We start from the raw sequence: 23,142 nt of genomic DNA on the forward strand, positions 1-23,142 counted from the left end.
GATGTTTGAAGGCAAGGAAAAGCGACTGGAGTTGATCCAGGAGCTGCGCACCAGCCATGCACTACAAGAAGATGACAGGCTGCTGAAGAAAGCTGAGAAGCAAGTGACCCTGGCCTTACAGCGACAGAGGAACTTGCATGAGCACAAGGTTGTCTCCTGGATTTTTATTATTGCACAAGTGGCATTATAATAATAGTAAATGAAATGACAAAAAAGAAACATTCCCCCCAATCCCATCACTCTATCAACAGTCAGCACTTTGGAACAATGCTGCTGCAGTCCAGAAATGGAATGGGCTATGCCCTCACTGAACTGAGCATGATCTTATATTTGCAAAGAAAAAAAAAACCTTTTTAAAAAATATTTGGTGATTCTACCAAATTTCAGTGGGAGCTTGGCAGAATAAAAAATAATAAATGCAATAAAAAAAAGATAGACATGAGATTTATTTTAAAATATCAGCACTTTGGGTGTTGGAGCTGTACATAGCTCAGGCTGGTTAAACTGCATATTAAATATGTTAATATCTCATGGTATTCTGTGATGTCATCAGTGTCACCTGACAACAGCTGGTAATTGCAGCTCTACCCCAACAACTGTAAATGTTTTTCCTATTTTCTTCTGGCATTTGTCTATATATAGAGTTTTTAATGGTGCTGACTACAGAGTGGACATACTTTTACTATCTCTCCCACTAATCCATAAATCAATATGAAAAAGAATCAATTTGCACAGTATAGTGCTATATGAAAGTAAGCTATATGAAAGTGAAGTTAGTATGACCCACCCTTAGTAATGCACATTAATGCTTGTGCCATGTGGAATTGGGCACAAATGGTAAGCAGCTTAGAAATGAGTACATTATTGCTTTTACATGACATCAGGCTTGTGGATGGTCTCAGTTTGGGGGAGGGAGGAAAAAAGCCACAGACTGTGAGACCCAACAGAGGGACCAGAGAAAGAAGAAGAGCCCTGCAAATGATAGAGCTGGGGTGCACTTCTGTTCAGATGGGAACACAATGTCCTGGAAGACCCAGGAACTGGATGGAAAAGTGCCCTGTAGGCTTTTTCCTACTCTGTTTCAAAGATAGTTCCTAATGACTTTCAAGTTATTTAAAAGAATAAAAAGTACCACAGTTTTCTACTTTCATGTTATTCAGGATCTTAAAATTCCCCAAACTTGTGTCAAAGGATGAAGCATTAAAAAATTAAAAGGTATCTGAGTGAATCTCTAGGGGACACTATTTTATTGAACTCCCAAAAAAATTTTTAAATAAAAACCTTGACATTTCCTTTCATGTCTGGGAAGATAGAAGCACTTTACCTTCTGGATAAAAATGAAAGACAAAAAAACCCAATTTGTGTGGATACTAATAGAAATGTTTTGCTAAGTCCTCCTCATAATTTGAGGACTATAATCTATCAGTGACGGACTGAGCAATCCACTTTCTCATGTCTAAGTTTGTATCCTAAGTTTTCATAGTAAGAACACTTGGGATGGGGCTGGTCTAGTGATAATAAACACTGAGTGCATTCTGAAAGTGAAGTGACCAAGAGTTCTGGCTAGTCCAGCAACCCTCCTTACAAATCATCGTGAGTAGTAGAATTTGTATCATTAAAAATGTTTTTCAGGTGTCACTGGTTGAAAACCATTTGGCTGGACTGGAAGGAAGGGTTCTGGCAGACATGTTTGACTTCCTGTCCAAAGAGCTGGTGAGACTACAGGAAGAGAGGAGGATCCATGCTTTTGCCATGTTGGCTGAGCGGCAGCGGAGGATGCGAGAAGCTGAGGAGAGTGGTCGGCGCCAAGTGGAGCAAAGGCGCCTGCGGGAGGAGGACCAGATATTTAAGGAGGTAAGTGGGGCAGCTGGATGTCTGGAAGCTGCTTGTGTGTATGGAGCTGAGTCAAACCAAATGAAACTCATTATATGAAATGCCTTTTGTTTTTTGTTTTTCATTGCGTTCTACAAATATGCATTGAGTTCCTGCGATATGCTAGGCACAGTTGGAAACCAGTCATGGTCCCTTTTCTTCTAGGGCTTAAATACTTAGATAACATGCAGTTATGTGTAGAATTAGAAAATATAGTAAGCTTCATGAAGGAAACATATGAGGCCCAGTGATGCATTTTAAACGTTACTCTGCTTGCTGTGTGGAGAACAGTTTGGATGGAAGACAGAGTGGGAACAGGAGATCAGGAAGGAGGCTCTTGAAGTAGTTTGGGCCAATGAGAAACAGGAAGTCAAGGAAGATGTATAGTTTCTGGCTTAAGTAACTGGGAAGATGATGGTACCATTTCCGAGTGGAATTAGTGGAATTAGTTTAGGGGCAGGGGTGGAGACAGGAAGTTGATTTATATTAGGTTCAAGACATTCTAGTGGAGGTGTCATTTCAGCAGGTGGATAGACAAGATGGAACTTAAAAGAGGTTTTGGCTAGAGATATAAACAAGAGGGGCATCTGGGTGGTTCAATTGGTTGAGGCTCCAACTCTTGATTTTGACTCAGGTCATAATCTCACGGTTTGTGAGATTGAACCCCATGCCAGTCTCCCTGCAGATAGCAGGGAGCTTGCATGGGATTCATTCTCTCTCTCTCTCAAAAAAAGTAAATAAACTTAAAAGAAAAAAAAGACAAACTAGAGTACCAGGTTGGTAAATTAGAATTCTGACCAACTCATAATGAGCAAGATATAAATTCAAGATATAAAGTCAATTGAGCATCTCATGATTGATTTTGTCTTAGGTCATGATCCCAGGGTTGTGGGATTGAGCCCCGCTTTGGGCTCTGCACTGAGCATGGAGCCTATTTGAGATTCTCTCTCCCTTTCCACCCCTGCCCCTCCCGACTCATGCTCTCTCTCAAAAAAAAAAAAAAAAAAAAAAAAAAACATAAAAAAATATAAAAGCTCAAGTGTTAAAATTGGAGGGGATTTATGAGGAAGATTTCTTTAAAAGGGACTGTGCTGTGCTATCCCCCTGCCAACACACACAGACACCAAAATACACCCAGAGGTTGGTTTCTTTTTCTGTAGTCACTGGAGAGCTTTATAAGTATTCTTCCATTTAGGGTGTCTGACCCCCTAGGAATGGAGAGGAGGGGAGCTGGGCTAACCATATGCTTTGGAGGTGGACACAGATGAGGCTGTATGGGTGGCCAGCACACCCAGAATATGTCAAGGCAAAGGCTGTGTGAGAGTTTCCCTTGGACTAGATGTGGGACACATGGGACAGAGAGAAAGAGCAAACTTGGAACATAAAGAATTTCTTGTCCAGGAGGACTGTCTGAATTGTATGTGTGCATACTTATGAGCTCCTCAGTTAAAAAATATGCATCCGTTTGAGATCTTATTTGATCTAAGATTTTCAGGATTTACCCAATTCTCATAGAATTAGGATTGATTTGTGAATAGTATTTTCTGTGTTGATTTCAATTTTTTTTTTAACCAAACAGATTGCTCTCCTTCTATACAACTTAAGTTTTGAGTTACATGTAGTCAAGTACAGCTTTTTAGCTGGAGTGGCAGATCATGTATAATGTGTATGAGCCTATAATCCATACTCTAGCCTCCTACCATCCTAACACATTTTGCTTCAAAAAGAGTTGCTTTTTGAGACTTAGAAATTATCAGCAAAACTTACTATCCCTACCTAATATCACTAAGGAAAAACCAGCTGGGATGAGAAGAATCAACCTGGGGGTGAGAATAAAAAGGAAAGGGGCACAGAAACCAGTATGCTCAAAAACACAGAAAGGAAGAAGGAGGTAAGAGCTTCAAGGAAGGTAATTCTAAGTGGGAATGACCCCAGGAAATGTCAGCCATTTCTAGGAAGGGTTAAGATGACCCTCCCAGCCTGATTTAAAGACCATTTATGTAAACAGTGTATCTATTTGTGGACCTCAGATTCAAATACCATCCATCATTTAAATTCCTAATCTCCCTTCATATGGCCCTTTTAAAGACAAATATGCTTGCACATAAATATACCAAAACCCAGAAATGTATACATTAAGTATTTCCAGAAAAATAACATATATTGAGAAATGTAGATACAGAAAGTCATGGACTCATATTGAAACACAGACACATGTTTGCATGCACATATTCAAAGACATTGACAAGCACAATGCAGGGTATATAGTATTAACAAAGACATGGAGAAACACATGTAAATGCACATACAGCCACCTATATGTTTCCTTTTTCATTTAAGCACATACAAACACAAACAGGTCCAGAAACTGACACATTTATAAAGATACATGTAAACACACAAGTGCGTATACTGCTAGAGGTGGGCCACATTAAACCTGCCACCTCTGAACTGTTATACGACTCACCTGTATCATTGGCTTCCTGAAGAAGACTGTGAGCTCCATGAGAGCAAGCATACTGTATATCCCTTGGCCTGTTCCACAACACCAGCATAGATCTCTGCACCTAAGACAGTCAGCAAATATATTTTGGTTGGTTGCTTGCTTGGTTGATACTGTATTAAACTGGTCATTGGGTCTCATCCATAGGGAAGGTCTAGGGATTTAAGGTTATGGACTTGGTGTTTTACAAGCGTAGGTACACTAAACATTACATACTCAGAGTCCTGCTGCAGTGCCACTCAAGAAAAACAGGGACTGAGTTGTTACTGAGTCCCAAAGCATTATCTCAGGTGCAAAGAAATATTCAGACACAAAATAGAAAGGTATCCTTCCCCCAAGAAGCTCAAAATCTGTTGAGACAGAATGCATATAAAACTAAGTATGGCACACTTGATACTTACGATACTTCCTGTGCATCTACCGGTAAAACAGACAAAACTGAACTGTACTGTTTACAGTTGCATACTTAAGGAGCAAAACTGTAGAGAAGTGGGAGTGTTTTCCATAAAAGCATGAGTGGAAAGGGGCTGTGGTCAGGAAGAACCAATAGCAGCCTCCTAGAATTCTCACAGTGGCTGCGTGGGTACTGGATTTACCATAATTCATTACACTGTACATCTATCACTGTGCACTTTTCTAAATGTGTGTTCTATTTCACAATTTCAGAAAGCTTAAAGCAGCAGCAGTCCAGGGTATGATAGTTCAAAAATTCATCAGAGTTCCAGGATCCTTGTAGCTTTCTGCTTTTCTGTCCTTCATGGCAGTTTAAGATGATTCCTGGCTCTCCGGCATTACATCCCCATGAAATGAGAAAAGAAAAAACAAAGTCCCTTTAAGAATCCTTCCTAGAAAGTGCACAAATTATTTCTGCATGTACTCCCTCAACCAGAACCACAGGAACTAGGAAATATAGTCTTTATTCTAGACACTTGTTGGCTCACAGGCTCTGTTATGTAAGAGGAAGGAGAGAAAGGACGTTGGGAAATACCTCTTAGTCTCTGCCACAGCCAGGCAGTTTGATCAAGTCACACTGCTGGTGAGAACAAAGCCAGGATCCAAAACGGGGTTATTGCCTGAAGCCAATGATCTTTCTGCAGTGTTGTACTGCCCACCCTCAGTAAGACCCATAATTCTGAAATGGGCTAGATGGATAGGGGCTGCCAAGAATGGGCAGGTAGGTGGACTAGAAACAGACTGACCAGAAAGTTAAAAAAACAAAACAAAACAAACAAACAAAAAAAAAAAGGAATGATCAACCAGGGGACTGTTGACTCAATGAACAAAATAGATGTGCTAAAATTTAAAAAAAAAAAAAAGGTCAACCGATGTTCGTGCATTTTTTGGATCTTATTTACAGTACTTATTCCTGTTCTCGGTAACGGGGGTATTCTGGTTTTGCAGGTGGTTAAAGTTCACCAAAGTACTGTAACTTCCTATCTGGAAGACATAATACTGAATACTGAAGAGAATACTGCAGAAGAACAAGCCAGGGCAGAAATTGAGAAGATGGCTGAGGAAATCAATGACATTGCTTACGAAATGGAGAGCCGGTTTGTACCGAGAGACCAGATGGCAGAATGGATAGTCTATTTGCTGTTACCCCTACATATTCTTCAAGAGCTTATGATTTTACCACCAAGGAGAAACAAGTATATAACTCCTGTTTCAGTGTCCATTGTTTTAACTGCATAACTCTTCAGAAGTCAACATGCCTGGACCTTTGTATGGCAGGAGTGCTAGAAATAGAATTTTCAGTTATCCTCTGTAGTCTGGATCACTTCCATATTAGTTACTTTCAGAATATCACAGAGCATGAAAGCAATGTGAATAAGTATGTGCAATATTACTTCACCCCAAAGTTTTTGGCTTCTTGTATAAGTTATATCTCTAACATTCCCTTTCCGGCAAGCAGGCTAAATGGAGGACAACGTCAAATCTGAATTTGCATGGAGTTAACAAGCCCATCAGGAGTGTAAGATTTCAGAGTACTTAATCAAGGAAAAGGCAGTGATGGGATTTGAACAGTGGAGTTTCTTATACAAGCAAGAAAAAACTGAGTATAAATCAGTAGCTCAAGTAAGGCAACAAAGGAAATAATTTGTTGTTTTTCTTTTTTTTTTTTTTTTTAATTTTTTAGTCGAACTCAGCTTCAGTCAGAGGAGATTGTTGCTGAGTTGGTTTATAGTTTCCTGATCCCAGAGGTCCAAAAGGACTTTGTCAAAGAAAAAGGTAAGCCAGGGGTGATTGGGTGGCTCAGTCGGTTAAGCATCCAACTCTGGATACTGGCTCAGATCATGATCTCACACTTTGTGAGATAAGCCCCCATCTTGCTCTGCACTGACAGCATGGAGCCTGCTTGGGATTCTCTCTCCACCTCTATCCTTGCCCCTCCCCTGCTTGTTCTCTCTCTCTCATTAAAAAAATTTTTAAGAAAAAGGTAAGCCACTGTAAGTGCTTCACTTTATGATTTTTTAAAGATATAAACTATTTTCAATATCCCGAGATTTAAAATAAGTATCACTGAATTTTCTTATTTTAGAGCTTGTCAAGTTTTCTTCATGCTGTCTGATTCCAGAAGACAACCATCTCTAGTATAGATGGGGTGCAGTTCTTGTTAGTGTGACAGACCATCAAAAGCCAAACCTTCCTGTAAGAGGAACTTCCCAAGTTCCCAAAAGAGGTGTATTTTATGATTTTATTTTTTTAAACATAAAGCAAATGTGGGGGTACCTTGGTGGCTCAGTCAGTTAAGCAGCCAAGTCTTTATTTCAGCTCAAGTCATGATCTCATGGTTGTGAGATCGAGCCCCACATTGGGTGTGGAGCCTGCTTAAGATTCTCTCTCTCCCTCTACCCCTCCGCAACTTGCATGCACTTTCTCTCAAAAAATAAATAAATAAATAAATAAATAAAATTTAAACATGAAATGGGTGCCTGGGTGGCTCAGTCTGACTTTGGCTCAGGTCATGATCTCACGGTCTGCAAGTTTGAGCCCTGCGTCTCCCTTTCTCTCTTGCCCCTCCCCTGCTCATACTCTGTCTGTCTCTCTCTCTCTCAAAAATAAAACGTTAAAAAATTTTTAAAAATAAATAAATTTAAACATAAAGCAAATGCTGACAATATGGGATTTTCAAACTGTAGTAGCCATCTGCAGGTGGGACACATGCAAGGTTGGTATTGGAAAATTAGGATGCTTGAAGGTCCTAAATCTACTCTGCTGCTCTGCCTGTACTACAGATGTCTTCTGTTTTTTTCCAGGACTGTATCCAAGTATAAATACCTTATTATTTGTCAAAAGAGGCATGTTTTGAAGATTGATGCTTGTAGTCAATAGAGAAGGGGAAAAATTTTTGTCTTACAAAGAGAATACTCTTCTGGAGCTTTTAGACTATTGGTGCCAGTTTATCAGAGAGGGGTGCAACCAGGCATGTATTTATCTGAAATGACTTACAGGGAAGATGACTAGGTAGGAAGATCCTAAGCTCACCCTGTCTCACAGATACACCTAGATAACACACCCATCAGTGTAAATAACCCAGAAAATGACCTGAAAACTGACAGAACAGACTCTCCACAGCTAAATGTGGAGAAGAGACCACATCAAAAATGATAGAAAGGGTGGAGACATGGTCAGGAACCAAACTGACCCATGAGACTGTCCATAGGCGAGACACTGCAAATGTGCAGAAAGGAGAGGAGCAGACCCCATACCAGGTGCCCTAGGGAAGGGGGACCCACAGTGGGAAAATGAATCCCTATAACATTTGACTTTGAAAACCAGAGGGACTTAACTTCACACATTTTATAATCAACAGGGCTCAACACCTTTAAAAATCAGTGGCTTAGTTCTAGGAGAGCCAGAGAACAATAGGAAATAGTCTCCACCCTTAAAGAGAAGTATAACATACAGCCCCACTGAGATACAGCATAGAAGCAGCAGTCTGAATGTATGGGAAGATTTATTTACTAATCTCAGAACGTGCTGGGGGCAAGGATCTTTAGGATCCAAAAACAAAAGAGCTGACGGGTGCCATTTCCCTCCCTCAATCATTCCCTTCCTCAATAAATGGACACCTATAAGGACCAGCACAGCATACACACTCTTCACTTAGCTTGCTAACAACATACCCCACCCCTGTGTTTTCCTGTGGATTCACCTTCTCCAAACTGTTTCACTCAGGAGTCCATCGAGAGTAATGCCACAAACCTGGCATTGTACAAGCAGCCCCAATGGGCTAGTACTGCTCGACTGACTCCTACTCCAGAGAGAGGGGAAGATAACCACACACACACCAATTCAATTGTGGACCCAGCAATGGGAAGATGTGGTCTGACTGCAGGCCTCACCCACCCAACAAAACCACCCGCCCCAGGGGTCAACCCAGAGAGAGCACCCTGCAGCTCCAGCAAACATCTGAGCTGACCCAAATCAAGCCCAAAGCAACACCAGACTGGCCAAATTACAACAGAGGGACCAAACCCTGCCCACAACAGGCAAAAAGAGCCATTGCAGATGACTGGACTAGAGGCAAACATGACTCAGACACAAAAGTAGGGCACATGCAACACACATAGGAGATACCCCTGAAGCACCAGGTTCTGGTGAACATGGGACATTGCACTGTAGGGCACTATAGGGCTTCTTCTTTGTAAGGCCACTACTTTCAAGAGCAGGAGATACAGCTGACTTTCCTAACACAGAGAAACACAGAGTTAGACAAAATGAGGAGATAAAAGAATATATCCCAAATGAAAGAACAGGACACAATCACAGCAAGTGAGCTAAAGGAAAGGGTGAAAAGCAATATGACTGATAGAAAATTAAAAGTAATGGTCATACCAATGGAATAGAATAGAAACCCCAGAACTAGACCCACAAAAGTATGGCCAACTAATCTTTGACAAAGCAGGAAAGAATATCCAATGGAAAAAGACAGTCTCTTTAACAAGTGGTGCTAGGAGAACTGGACAGCAACATGCAGAAGAATGAAACTAGACCACTTTCTTACACCATTCACAAAAATAAACTCAAAATGGATAAAGGACCTGAATGTAAGACAGGAAACCATCAAAACACTAGAGGAGAAAGCAGGAAAAGACCTCTCTGACCTCAGCTGTAGCAATTTCTTACTTGACACATCCCCAAAGGCAAGGGAATTAAAAGCAAAAATGAACTATTGGGACCTCAAGAAGATAAAAAGCTTCTGCACAGCAAAGGAAACAATCAACAAAACTAAGAGGCAACCAACGGAATGGGAATAGATATTTGCAAATGACATATTGGACAAAGGGCTAGTATCCAAAATCTATAAAGAGCTCACCAAACTCCACACCCAAAAAACAAATAACCCAGTGAAGAAATGGGCAGAAAACATGAATAGACACTTCTGTAAAGAAGACATCCAGATGACCAACAGGTGCATGAAAAGATGCTCAACATCGCTCCTCATCGGGGAAATACAAATCAAAACCACACTCAGATATCACCTCACGCCAGTCAGAATGGCCAAAATGAACAAATCAGGAGACTATAGATGCTGGAGAGGATGTGGAGAAACGGGAACCCTCTTGCACTGTTGGTGGGAATGCAAACTGATACAGCCACTCTGGAAAACAGTGTGGAGGTTCCTCAAAAAATTAAAAATAGACATACCCTATGACCCAGCAATAGCACTGCTAGGAATTTACCCAAGGGATACAGGAGTACTGATGCATAGGGGCACTTGTACCCCAATGTTTCTAGCAGCACTCTCAACAATAGCCAAATTGTGGAAAAAGCCTAAATGTCCATCAAGTGATGAATGGATAAAGAAATTGTGGTTTATATACACAATGGAGTACTACGTGGCAATGAGAAAGAATGAAATATGGCCCTTTGTAGCAACGTGGATGGAACTGGAGAGTGTGATGCTAAGTGAAATAAGCCATACAGTGAAAGACAGATACCATATGTTTTCACTCTTATGTGCATCCTGAGAAACGTAACAGAAACCCATGGGGGAGGGGAAGGAAAAAAAAAAGAAGTTAGAATGGGAGAGAGCCAAAGCATAAGAGACTCTTAAAAACTGAGAACAAACTGAGGGCTGATGGGGGATGGGAGGGAGGGGAAGGTAGGTGATGGGCATTGAAGAGGGCATCTTTTGGGATGAGCACTGGGTGTTGTATGGAAACCAATTTGACAATAAATTTCATATATTAAAAAAAAAAGTAATGGTCATAATCTCTTTTCCCATGGGAGCCTAGTGTACAATGGCTGCAAAGAGTACCTCCTTGGCAGTGTGTGATTACATAGCCTGTTGTTTGTATGGGTGGCCCTAAGGGACCTACAAGACATCTCAGATGGCTTTAGCATCAAATACATCCCAAATTTTGGCCCCTGGGAAAATGGTAGACTCAGCACTCTTGAGAACCTCAGCACTGCCCTCTCCTTATTCATGCCCACCAATAAATCCTACTACTTGTCAAAAATAAATCAATGGTCATAAAGGTACACAGTGGAGTGGAGGACCTCAACAAGGAGAGAAAATATAAAAAAGAACCAGAGATGAAGAACTCAACTGAAATAAAAAGTACACTAGAGGGGAAAAATAGTGGACTAGAGGAAGCAGAAGAACATATTAGTGGTCTAGAGGACAGAGTAATGAAAAGCAAGCAAACTGAACAGGAAAGAGAAAAAAGAGTGATAAAAAATGAATATAGGTTAAGGGAACTCAGCCACACCACCAAACATAATATTCACATTATAGAGATACAAGAAGGAGAAGTCAGAGAAAAGGGGGTGGAAGAAGAAAATGTTATTTGAAGAAATAATAGCTCAAAACTTCCTGAATCTGGGGAAGGAAACAAAAATTCAGGAGGCACATAGAGCTCCCCCCAAAAATCAACCCAAGAAGGTCAACACATAAAAATTAAAGTGCAAAAAGTAGTGATAAAGCAGCAAAAGAAAACAGTTACATATAAGGGAAATCAAATAGGGATATGAGTTAATTTTTCAGCAGAAGAAGGGCCAGAAGGGAGGCATGATATAAGAAAAATGCTGAGTGAAAGAAAACTGCAACCAAGAATACTGTATCCATCAAGGATTTTATTCACAATAGGAGAGAGAGTTTCCTGGACAAATAAACGTTAAAGAGGACTCCTTGAGTGGAAAGCAAACACCATAAGCAAGAGTAAGAAAAGTAGGAAGCACAAAAGCAGTAAAATTAAGTACATCTATAAAAATCAGTCAAAGGACTCACAGACATAAAACACGACACCATATACCTATGATGTAGGGGGAGGAGGAGTGCTTTTAGAATGCTTTTAGAATGGGTTCAAACTTAAGCAACCATCAATTTAATATGGAGTGTTATATGCATAGATGTTGTATATCAACCTAATGGTAACAACAAATCAAAAACCCGTAATAGAGGGGCACCTGGGTGGCTCAGTCAGGCATCTGACTTTGGCTCAGGTCATGATCTCAGTTTTTGAGTTTAAGCCCCATGTCGGGCTCTGTGCTGGTGGCTCAGAGCCTGGATCCTGCTTCATATCCTGTCTCTCTCTCTCTCTCTCTCTCTCTCTCTCTCTGCCCTTCCCCCATTCATGCTCTGTCTCTCTCAAGAATGAATAAACATTTAAAAAATTGTTTTAATAAAAAAAACCAGTAATATGCAAAAAAATAAAGAGAAAGGAATCTAAGTACATCTCTAAAGAAAATCAGCAAACCATGAGAGAAGAGAGTAAAAAAAAAAAAAAGGAACAGAGAAGAACAATAAAAATAACTGTAAACAAGTAACAAATGGAAATAAGTACATACTTCTCAATAATTACTTTGAATGTAAATGGACTAAATATTCCAATCAAAAGGGTGATGGAATGGATAAAGAAACAGGATTGAGCCCCACATTGGGTGTAGAGATTACATAAATAAACAAATAGCTTTAAAAAAAAAAAAAGGCCCATCTATATGCTGCCTACAAGAGACTCATTTCAGACTTAAAGATATACGCATATTGAAAGTGAAAGTATGGAAAAACATTTATCATGCAAATGGAAGTAAAAAGAAAGGTTAGTAGTACTTGTATCAGACAAAAAGACTTTCAAAGAAAGACCAGGGCACCTGGGTGTCCAGCCAAAGCATCCAACTTTGGCTCAGGTCATGATCTCACAGTTTATGGGTTCAAGCCCTGCATTGGGCTCTCTTCTGACAGCTCAGAGCCTGAAGCCTGCTTTGGATTCTGTGTCTCCCTCTGTCCCTGCTCTTCCCCCACTCATGCTCTGTCTCCCTGTGTCTCTCAAAAATAAATAAACATTAAAACAATGTTTAAACAAAGACTATAACAAGATACAAAGAAAGACACTACATAATCATAAAGGGGATAATCCAACAAGAAGATACAACGATTGTAAATAGTTCTATATCCAGCATGAGAGCACTCAAATATGTGAAGAAGCTATTAACACACATAAAGGAAGCAATCAATAGTAATAAAATAATAGTAGGGGACTTTAACACCCCACTTACATCAATGGATCATCAAAACAAAATCAGTAAGGAAACAGGGTCTTTGGATGATACATTGGGCCAAATGGATCTAAGAGACACTCAGAACTTTTCATCTTAAAACAGCGGAATACACATTCGAGTGCACATGGAACATTGTCCAGAATAGATTACATGTCAAGCCACAAAATAATTTTAAAAATTCAAAAAGTTTGAAGTCATACTTCTAGTCCAACTACAATGTTATGAAACTAGAAATCAATCACAAGAAAAAATCTGGAAAGAACACACGTAGATAGAGGTTAAATAACATGCTACTGAACAATGAATGGATCGGCCAAGAAATTAAAAACTACATGGAGACAAATGGAAATGAAAACACAATGACCCCAAATCATTGGGATTCAGGAAATGCTGTTCTAAGAAGGAAGACTATAGCAACCCAGGCCTACCTCAAGAAGCAACAAAATCTCAACCTAACCTTACACCTAGAAAAATAACAACAAACAAAACTCAAAACGAGTAGACAGAAGGAAATAATAAAGATTAAAGAAGAAATCAAGGAAACCAGGAGCTGGTTCTTTGAAAAGATTAAAAAAAAAAAAAATTGATAAACTTTTAGCCAGACTCATCAACAAAAAAAAAAAAAAAAAAAAGAGAGAGAGAGAGAGAGAGAATGGTGCACATGGGTGGCTTAGTTGGTGAAGCATCCAACTCTTGATTTTGGTTCAGGTTATGATCTCAAGGTCATGAGATCTAGCCATGTGTTGAGCTCTGCCCTGTGCATGGAGTCTGCTTAAGATTTCCTCTCTCCCCTTCTCTCGTTCCTCTTTCCCCACACTGTCTCTCTTAAAAAAAAAGGTGGCTGGGGGACTCAAAATCAGAAAAGAGAAATAACAACTGAAACCACAGAAATACCAAGAGTTAGGAGAATATTATGAAAAATTATATGGCAACAAACTGGACAACATAGAAATGGATAAATTCTGAGAAATATATAACCTTCCCAAACTAGATCAGGAAGAAAAATTTGAACAGACTAATCACCAGCATGGTAGATTGAGTCAGTAATAAAAACAAACAAGCCCACAACAAACAAAAGTTTAGGACCAGATGGCTTCACAGGTGAATTCTAGCAAACATTTAAAGAAGTGTTAATACCTATTTTCTCAAACTATTCCAAAAAATAGAAGAGGAAGGAAAGTTTTCACATGTATTCTATGAGGCCAGCTGTACCCTGATACCAAAACCAGATAAAGACACTACAAAACAAGAGAACTACAGGCCAATATCTCTGATGAACATAGATGCAAAAATCCTCAAGAAAATATTAGCAAACCAAATCCAACGACACATTAAAAATTCACCACGATCAAGTGGGATTTCTTCCTGGTGGTGGTTTGGTATTTGCAAATCAATTAATGTGATACATCCCATCAACAAGAAAAAGTATGAAAGCCATATGATAATTTCAATAGATGCAGAAAAAGCATTTGATGAAGTAGGGCATTCATTCATGATAAAAACCCTCAACAAAGTAGGTTGGGCAGAAACATACCTCAACATAGTAAAGGCCATGTATGAAAAATCCACAGCTGATATTATACTTAGTGGTATAAAACTGAGAGCTTTCCCATAAATTCAGGAATAAGACAAGGATGTCCACTTTCACCAGTTTTATTCAACATAGTACTAGAAGTCCTAGCCACAAGCAGTCAGACAACAAAAGAAATAAAAGGCATCCAAATTAGTAAGAAAAAGAAAAACTTTCACTATTTGCAGGTGACATGATAATATATAAAGAAAAGCCTGAAGACTCCACCAAAAACCTACTACATCTGATAAATGAATTTGGTAGGGTTGCAGGATACAAACCCAATATATTATTTTATATTTATTAAAAATGAAGTAGCAGAAAGAAAAACTAAGAAAACAATCCCATTTACAATTGCACCAAAAAGAATTAAAAATCTAGCAATAAACTTAACTAAGGAGGTGAAATACCTATACCCTAAACACCTTAAAACATTGATGAAAGAAATTGAAGAAGACACAAAGAAATGGAAAGATATCCCATGTTCATAGGTTGAGAGAATATTGTTAAAATGTCCACACTACACAAAACAATCTACATATTTGATGCAATCCCTATCAAAATACCAATCGCATTTTTCACATAAGTAGAACAAGTAATCCTGAAATTTGTATGGAACCACAAAAGACCCTGAATGGCCAAGGCAGTCTTGGAAAAGAATAAAACTGGAGGTATCACAATCCCGGATTTCAGGATACCCAAAACTGTCAGTTACTGGCACAAAAAAACAGACCCATAGATCAATGGAGCAGAATTGAGAGCCCAGAAGTAAACCCATGATTATATGGTTAACTAATTTTTTATAAAGGAGGCAAGAAAAAGTCTCTTCAACAAATGGTGCTGGGAAAACTGGATAGCTACATGCAAAAGAATGAAACTAGATCACTTTCTTACACCATATACAAAAATACACTCAAAATGGATTAAGGACCCAAATGTGAGTCCTAAACCCATAAAAATTCTAGAAGAGAGCACAGGGAGCAATTTCTCTGACATCATCCAAAGCAACATTTTTCTAAATATGTCTCCTGAGGCAAAGAAAATAAAAGCAAAAATAAACTACTGGGACTACATCAAAAAAAAAAAAAAATCTGTACCACAAAGGAAATATTCAACAAAACTAAAAGCCAATCAACTAAATGGGAGAAGATATTTGCAAATAACATATCTGATAAAGGTTTAGTATCCAAAATATCTAAAGAACTTTTACAACTCAACACCAAAAAACAATCCAATTTTAAAATGGGCAGAAGACATGAACAGACATTTCTCCAAAGAAGATACACAGTTGGTCAATAGACACATGAAGATGCTCACATCACTAATCATCTTGGAAATGCAATTAAAACCATGGTGAAATATCCCCTCATACCAGTCAGAATGGCTAAAAAACAAACAAAAACAAAAAACAAGAAACAAGTGTTTGCAAGGATGTGGAGAAAAAGGAACCCTCTTGTACTGTTGATGGGAATGCAAACTGGTGTAGCCACTGTAGAGGACAGTATGGAGGTTCCTCAAAAAAATAAAAAATAGAATTACCATATGATCCAGTAATTCCACTACTGAGAATTTACCCAAAGAATATGAAAACACTCATTTGAAGAGATATATGCACCCCTATGTTTATTGCAGCCTTATTTACAATAACCAAATTATGGAAGCAGCCTAAGTGTCTATCGATAGATGAATAAAGAAGATATGGTGTATATCCACAATGGAATATTACCCAGCCATAAAAAAGAATGAAATTTTGCAACAACATGGATGGTCTAGAGGGGATAATGCTAAGTGATATATGTCAGCCAGAGAAAGACCAACACCATATGTTACATTAGAACAGAACAAATGAACAAAGAAAAAAAGAAGTAAGTAAATGGATTTCTAAATAGAGAGAACTGATGGTTACCAGTTGGGAGGTTAGTGAGCAAATGGGTGAAATAGGTGAAGGGGATTAAGAGTACACGACGTGATGAGCACTGAGTAATGTATAGGATTGTTGAATTACTATATTGTACACCTGAAACTAATGTAATACTATATTAATTATGGTGGAATTTTTTAAAAAAGGTAAAATGATCTTTGTAAGCCTCAAATGTTTACAGTCAAAAAAATGAAAAAAAAGAAGTGAAATAACACCTCCAAAGGTTTCTGTGTTGTGTAGGAAAATTCTGTACAGGTTTTGGTATAACATTTCATGCCACCTAATGGGGATAAAGGAATGGTGGAGTGCTAATGCATTTGAAGAGAACAAGAAAATATCTTATTTTCCCATTACATAATTGTACTATAATTTTTAAACCAGTACCCTCTGTGATAAACATTTAGTTTGTTTCACTGTGTTTTCCTATACGAGCAGTGCTATAATCAACATATTTTACATATATCCTGGTCATGCTTCTGACAGTAAATTCCTAGCAGTACAGCACTGGAAATAGGATATGTGCATTTTAATTTTGCTAGATACTACCAAATTGCCCCCACAAAAAGATTGTTCTAATTCATATTCCTGTCAACCGTGTAGAATAGTGATAACAATATTTAATTTTCAGATAAAGTAATATTTCTGTGTCACCTGATGGAAGGGATCATGTGTTTTCTAGATCTTTAAGAAAATATGCAACTCCTTTTTATTTTTCCTAGGTCCAAAGGTCAGCCTGCTTCAAGTCAATTCTACCTGAGGGAATTGAAAGAGGCAGGGAAATAGTGTGTTTAATAGTTACTAGTTTGTGACTCTCTCCCCTAGCTTCTCCAGGCTCTGAGGGAAAGCAGCTTAATTATTTAAGTGACTTATCTCAGTTTCTTACACCTACAGTAGCTGTAGGTGTATTCTCATTTTTCAATTATAGAAATTAGTGCTTAGAGACATTATATGACTTACAGATTTGAACGATGGTCTGTGTGACTCCAAAGTACCCATTCTTTCAACCATAGTACTGTGAAGGGTAAGTTGCTGTGTGATTTATCCTATGTAAACTCACTGATACCTGCATAGCACAGAATCCACAGTACTTCTTACTGTCCTTCACTAGCTGTAGGATTTGGGGTAAATTACCTAATCTCTCTGTGTCTCAGCTTCCTCATCTGTAAATGGGGATATTAATAATACTCTCTTTTAGGGTTGTGCGGTGTTTTAAGTCAATATATGCCAACTGTTTAAAACAATGCCTGGCATCTAAGGGAAATGGGATACTTAATGTACTAATTCTTAATAATAAATATTCTTAAGATATGGAGCTGGGACCGCCTTATATAGCCATGGGCTTAGAAACTCATCCTCACTCAATAGGTATCCCCCGTATTAGGAACAAAAGTTCAGAGAGAAGTATGAGACAAGTGCTCTACCTCTAACTCATTTACAATCTAGTTAAAAGACAAAATGGAACTCACATCAAGTGCTTCAGTGCTGCATGATTTGTATAAACTCAAGAGTGGCAATGGTAAATGTGGCTGGCAGTCAGAGGAGACTTCTGGAGGAGCTGGGACCTGAGTTGGGCTTTGCGGAAAGGGTTGGATTTGGAGCATAGATATTCCAGATAAGCGAAGCTGAGGAGGAAGGGAATAGAGGCAAGCCTGGTGGGGAGGGATATGGTGAGACTGAACTGGAGGGTGGGTACAGAGGGGCAGCAATAATAAACTTTGGATCTTGGAGCATCTGGGTAGCTCAGTCGGTTAAGCGTCTGACTCTTGATTTTGGCCCATGCCATTTGCGAGATGAAGCCCTGCGTCAGGCTCCATGTGCTGTCAGTGCAGAGCCTGCATGGGATTCTCTCTCTCATTCTCTCTCTGCCCTTCCCCCACTCATGCTGTGTTCTTCTCTCTCTCTCTCAAAATAAATAAACTTTAAATAAATAAACTTTGGGTCAGGTTACCTATAGAAGGTATACTTCTAAAACAGCAGTTAATTTTCATTTAATCCAGTCAGCCTTAAGTAAGGGAATATGTGGTTTACAAAATTGTCATTTCTGTCACTGCCTTCTTGAAAGTCTCTGGGAATGATTTTGTTCAGAGTAAAAATTTTTGTCACTTTGGTACAGTGAGGAACGCACAGCAGAAGCATATCCTTGCAGCCCATCAGATCATCCACAGACACACAGAAGCCATGCTCAGAAAGAATTTTGTTGAGCAACAGCAAGACGAGGTCTCAGACACTGACCAGTTACTAGAGGAAGAAACTCAAAATGAGAAAAACAACTAAGGTGAGTTTGATTTTTCATCTGAAAGGAAGCAGAGAGGAGGAGAGGCAGCCTCATTCAGCTCTCTGCTATACTCTAAAAACCGTAATGTGGAAAGATTGTCCTCTGTTTAAGAAAGTGAAACACTCCCATTTTAATTGGCACATTCCATCTAGGTTATGGAATCTGCTATTGAAAGTATTAGAGAATAGAGTTGATATTATAGCAACTGGACTCTTGGGACCAGAAAAGAGGATTCTGTTTTATTTTTTGAGTCCTCATAGTATATGATGGTATTCCATCATAAATAAGCTGTAAAATGTGTCTGTGTAAAAAAAAAAAAACAAACCCTTATGGAGTAGACAAACTACCTATCCTATCATGCTAGTTGTAAGCATAGCATTAGGCACAGCCTGCCCAATTCTAGCCCACCAGGAGTTGGTCTAGGCTCAACTAAGCATTCCTACTCACAAGGCAAACAGCCCAGGTTTGATATGATTTGAGTATCTATTCAGAAAGATGCAAGACAGGAACCACAGCTTCAAGCAGGGCAGCATTCTGTATTTCTCTTCCTATGGAAGCTCTTGCCAAATCCACATAGAAGAACACTAGCTATTTTCTTTAGTCCCCTGCTTACAAAGCTCAGGTGCAAGGAAAAGAAATTCACATTGGGTAGGTGCAGGACCTGCCTGGTTTACATGCCTCAGGGGCCAGTATATCTTGTAACGATTCCATAGGCATAGTTTCTAGGGTCCTCCTGATGGATTCATCTAGTCAAAGAAGTCAGCACATAAACCTGTGGTTTCCTATTAGGTATTAATAGTTCATTTATAATTCCTTCCAGTTAGATGCTAGTTACCAATCAGGGGTCAAGCAGTGTTACTTAGTAACATATTTGAGACAAACTGTCTTACCGAATTACTAGGAGAAGAGTTAGAGAGTCAGTTGAAAGTAAAATTCTCATGAGAATTTTTATAAGAAAGGAAGTGAACCCTTTGCCTATACCTTCTTCAACCCTCCTCTGATGGAAGCATGTCTCCTGCTACTTTGGCCTGAGGGCATGCTGTCAGGATAGGGAAGGCACAAGGCTTAGGGGCACATTTGAGCCTGGCGTTCAGAAGGTTTGAGTGTTGGCCAGCTCTGCCACTAACATAATCTTATATAATAATTCCCTTCACTACAGGTTTGCCTGCACTTACGTGACCAACAGAATATCTGTAGGGGAATCTATTGGGACCTGAAGTTTCAACCAATGAGGATCATGGAAGGAATGTTGAGATGAGGGGGCAGTTAAGAATGAAAGCAGACAGAAAGCAGATAAAGGACTCTTAAATACCTAGCTATGGCTGTAAATTATAGCAGAAAACCTTTTGTTTTTAATTAATAATGAAATAACCTCTGAAATCACTGAAGATATAAACTATGTATTTACATGGAATGTTATCCATACATCTATATAATATAAATTCAAGGACCATAGCATTTTGCCTAACTTATTATTGTGATAAAATTACCCTTAATGTTTGGATAGTCATTTTTCTTACATGTAAATTTAATATTATTAATAATTTACATAATTTAAATTAAATATGTGTGCATTTACTTCTGAGTATAAAGGATCTCTTTACTGCTTTATTAAATGTTTAGAACAAAGGGGCATGTGGTGGCTCAGTCGGTTAAGTATTGGACTCTTGATTTCGGCTCAGGTCATGATCTCCCAGTTTGTGATTTCAAGCCCTGCATTAGGCTCGGCACTGACGGTGAGGAGCCCACTTGGGATTCTCTATCTGCCCCTCCTCCATTTGTGCTCAGTCTCTCTTTCTCTCTTTCCCTCTCCCTCTCTCTCTCTCTCAAAAACAAACTTAAAACAATGTTTGGAACATGATGTTTAGTTGCCCCCATAGTATGTATTAATCTCTCTCCCTTCTCTGTCAGAAGGAGGGAAGGACAGATGTGAGATTATTTAATAATGCTTAAGGATGTAGGCATGGACTGTTGAGTTAAAAATATTTTTAATTAGCTTGAAAACAATGGAGACCTAATAGTGAGGAATTGCTGGGCAAATATCTAGGAGCAAAATTCAGAGAGTTGGTTCTGGCATTTAGAGCCACTTTTTTTTTCTCCCCTGAGGGAATGTGCAAATTCTAGAAAATTTGGCTGAAAAGCTGAGTGAATCTTTCCCCAGCTTTGTAAAACTAAGGGGACAAAAACTGGAGTCACATTGGAGGCCCTGGTAAGCCTCTTCCATTTAGGTTGGACTCTAAAAGGCTGTGTGCCAGTAGTAAGGATTAATTGGAAATAACTGTCCCTCACAAAGACTACAGTTTAGCTTCCAGTCATCTGAATGCTCCAAAAAAATCTCAGTTGCAGAAATTGAATTAAAGAGATCATTGATTCCTGTTGCTTCAGAAAACTTGTCAGAAACAAAACTTAAATTCTCTTTGTAGAAAGATGACATCATCCTAGACCTCTTTTCAAAAACAGGTTTTTATATACAATTTCCAGAATATGATCAAGGATATCCAGGTACATGAGAACAAGCAGTAGCAGAAATTACAGGTAATAGAAACAAACCTAAAGGTATCTAAACTATTGGAATTATTAGATTTAAAAATAACTATGCTTACTACTATGGACTTCTAGCCTCCAGAATTGTGAGAAAATAAATTTCTATTGTTTTAGCCACCAAGTCTATGTTGTTATGACAACCTGATCTAAGACAGATTTTGGTGCCAGGAGTGGAAAGCTGCTGTAACAAATAGTTCAACATGTGGAAGCAGCTTTGAAACTAGAGAATGGCCAGAGGCAGGAGAGTTGTGCAGTATATACTAGAAATATGGATATTAAGGGCAATTCTGGTAAGGTGTCAGACAGAAATAGGGAACGTGTTACTGGAAACTAGATGGAACACAATCATTTATAAAGTGGCAAAGAACTTGGCTGAACTTTGTTGTAGTGTTTTGTGGGAGGTAGAACTTGTGAGCTATGAAATTGGATAGTTAGCTGAGAAGACTTCTAAACAAAGTATTGAAGGAGTGACTTGGTTACTCCTGACTGCTGATATAGTAAAATATTGAAGGGAGATGAAATGAAGAAGGAATTATTAAACAAAAAGGAATAAGAACTTGAAGGGTTTGGAAAATTCTCAGTCTATCCATATTTCAAAAAAATGAGAAAGTGTATTCTGAAAAGAACATTAAGGGTGTGGTTGAACAGCTATTTGATAAAGAGCTTATAGGATTATAAGAGTAGGAATACTGCCAGTTTGAACTGAAGGAGATGGAGGCAGGCTGAAATGAAGGAAGGCTGTCAGACCTCTTGGCTTTGACAGGATGAACTGATAGAGCTACTATGAGGCAAAAGTACACAATTCTTCAAACAGTTTCAACAGGTCAGATGGCCTTGATGTAGAACCCTAAGAGTGGGACCACCGTGGGACATGATCCAGGCAGAGGTGCAATGATAGGACCCTCACCACGAGCCAGGACAATGGGACACAGCAGAACCAAAGCATTGGACCATCCTCCTGATCCATGGGAGTAATGCTGCCATCCCCACAGACCTAGAAGGCAGGACATTGAGGCAGAGAGGATTAATTTCAAGCTTAAGAATCTGATAGGATTTGTCTACCTAGGCTTTGGACTTATCTGGGACCCATTACTCCTTTCTTCTTTCTGATTTCTCCCTTTGGAATGAGAATATCTATTCTATATTTGTTCTGCCATTATATTTTAGAGGTACATGACTTATTCACAGCTGGAGAGGATTTTGCCTCAGGATGAATCATACCTTGACTCTCACCCATACCCGATTTGTGATTTAGAGGATATTTAGATGAGATTTAGTTGATGCTCTAATGAGTTCAGACTTTGGGGGCTATTGGGATGGAATGAATGTATTTTGCATGTGAGAAGGACATGAATTGGGGGAGGGGAAGGCTGGGGTGGAGTGCTATGGACTTGTGTCCCTCCCAAATTCAGATGTTGAAGCTCTAACCTCCAATATGATGACATGTGTAGATAAGGACTGTGGGAGATAATTATGATTAGATGAGATCATGAGGGTGAGTCCCCCATGATGGGAATGATGCCCTAATAAGAAGAGACACCAGAGAGCTTGTTTTTTCTGTTTTTTGTTTTTTTCTTTTTTTCCGTGCCATATGGGGACATGGCAAGAAGGCAGTGATCTACAAACCAAGAAGAAAGTTGGCCCCAGAAACCGACCATGCTGACATCTTCATCTTGGACTCCTAGCCTGCAGAACTGTGAAAAAAATAAATTTCTGTTGTTTAAGCTACCCATTCTATGGTATTTTGTTATGGCAGCCTGAGCTAAGACATTATGTATAAAGAGATAAAAATCAATATTGAAATTTTCAAGAGAACTGGAATGATAAAAATGATAAAGCAGATTTGCAGAAAATAATTCTAGAATCTAAAAATATTGTAGTCAACATGAGAAATTCAATGCATGGAATTAAGAGCAGGATAAATACAGCTAAAGTGAAAACTAGTAAAT

The 23,142-nt window shown here is 38.9% G+C and overlaps 1 protein-coding gene and 1 pseudogene across 5 annotated transcripts in view; both read left to right on the top strand.

The window, feature by feature from the left end:
* CFAP91 (cilia and flagella associated protein 91) overlaps positions 1-22,921 on the top strand; it is an 85,549-nt gene extending 62,628 nt beyond the window's left edge. For 2 of the 5 annotated variants that reach the window (XM_042956011.1, XM_042956016.1), the window contains exons 13-18: positions 2-148; positions 1,633-1,854; positions 5,777-5,925; positions 6,513-6,604; positions 18,488-18,649; positions 19,809-20,158. In XM_042956011.1, coding sequence (XP_042811945.1) covers positions 2-148; positions 1,633-1,854; positions 5,777-5,925; positions 6,513-6,604; positions 18,488-18,648 — 771 coding nt within the window. In that variant the 3' untranslated portion in view covers position 18,649; positions 19,809-20,158. Of the gene's footprint in view, position 1; positions 149-1,632; positions 1,855-5,776; positions 5,926-6,512; positions 6,605-18,487; positions 18,650-19,808; positions 20,159-21,109; positions 21,188-22,789 lie in introns of those variants that run through there. The other 3 variants (XM_042956014.1, XM_042956012.1, XM_042956015.1) reach the window with 3 other exon arrangements.
* On the top strand, positions 10,570-10,710 carry LOC122199037 (annotated as a pseudogene).
* Positions 22,922-23,142: the final 221 nt, after the last annotated feature.

Source organism: Panthera leo, chromosome C2 (genome assembly GCF_018350215.1).
Source record: "Panthera leo isolate Ple1 chromosome C2, P.leo_Ple1_pat1.1, whole genome shotgun sequence".
NCBI lineage: Eukaryota > Metazoa > Chordata > Mammalia > Carnivora > Felidae > Panthera > Panthera leo.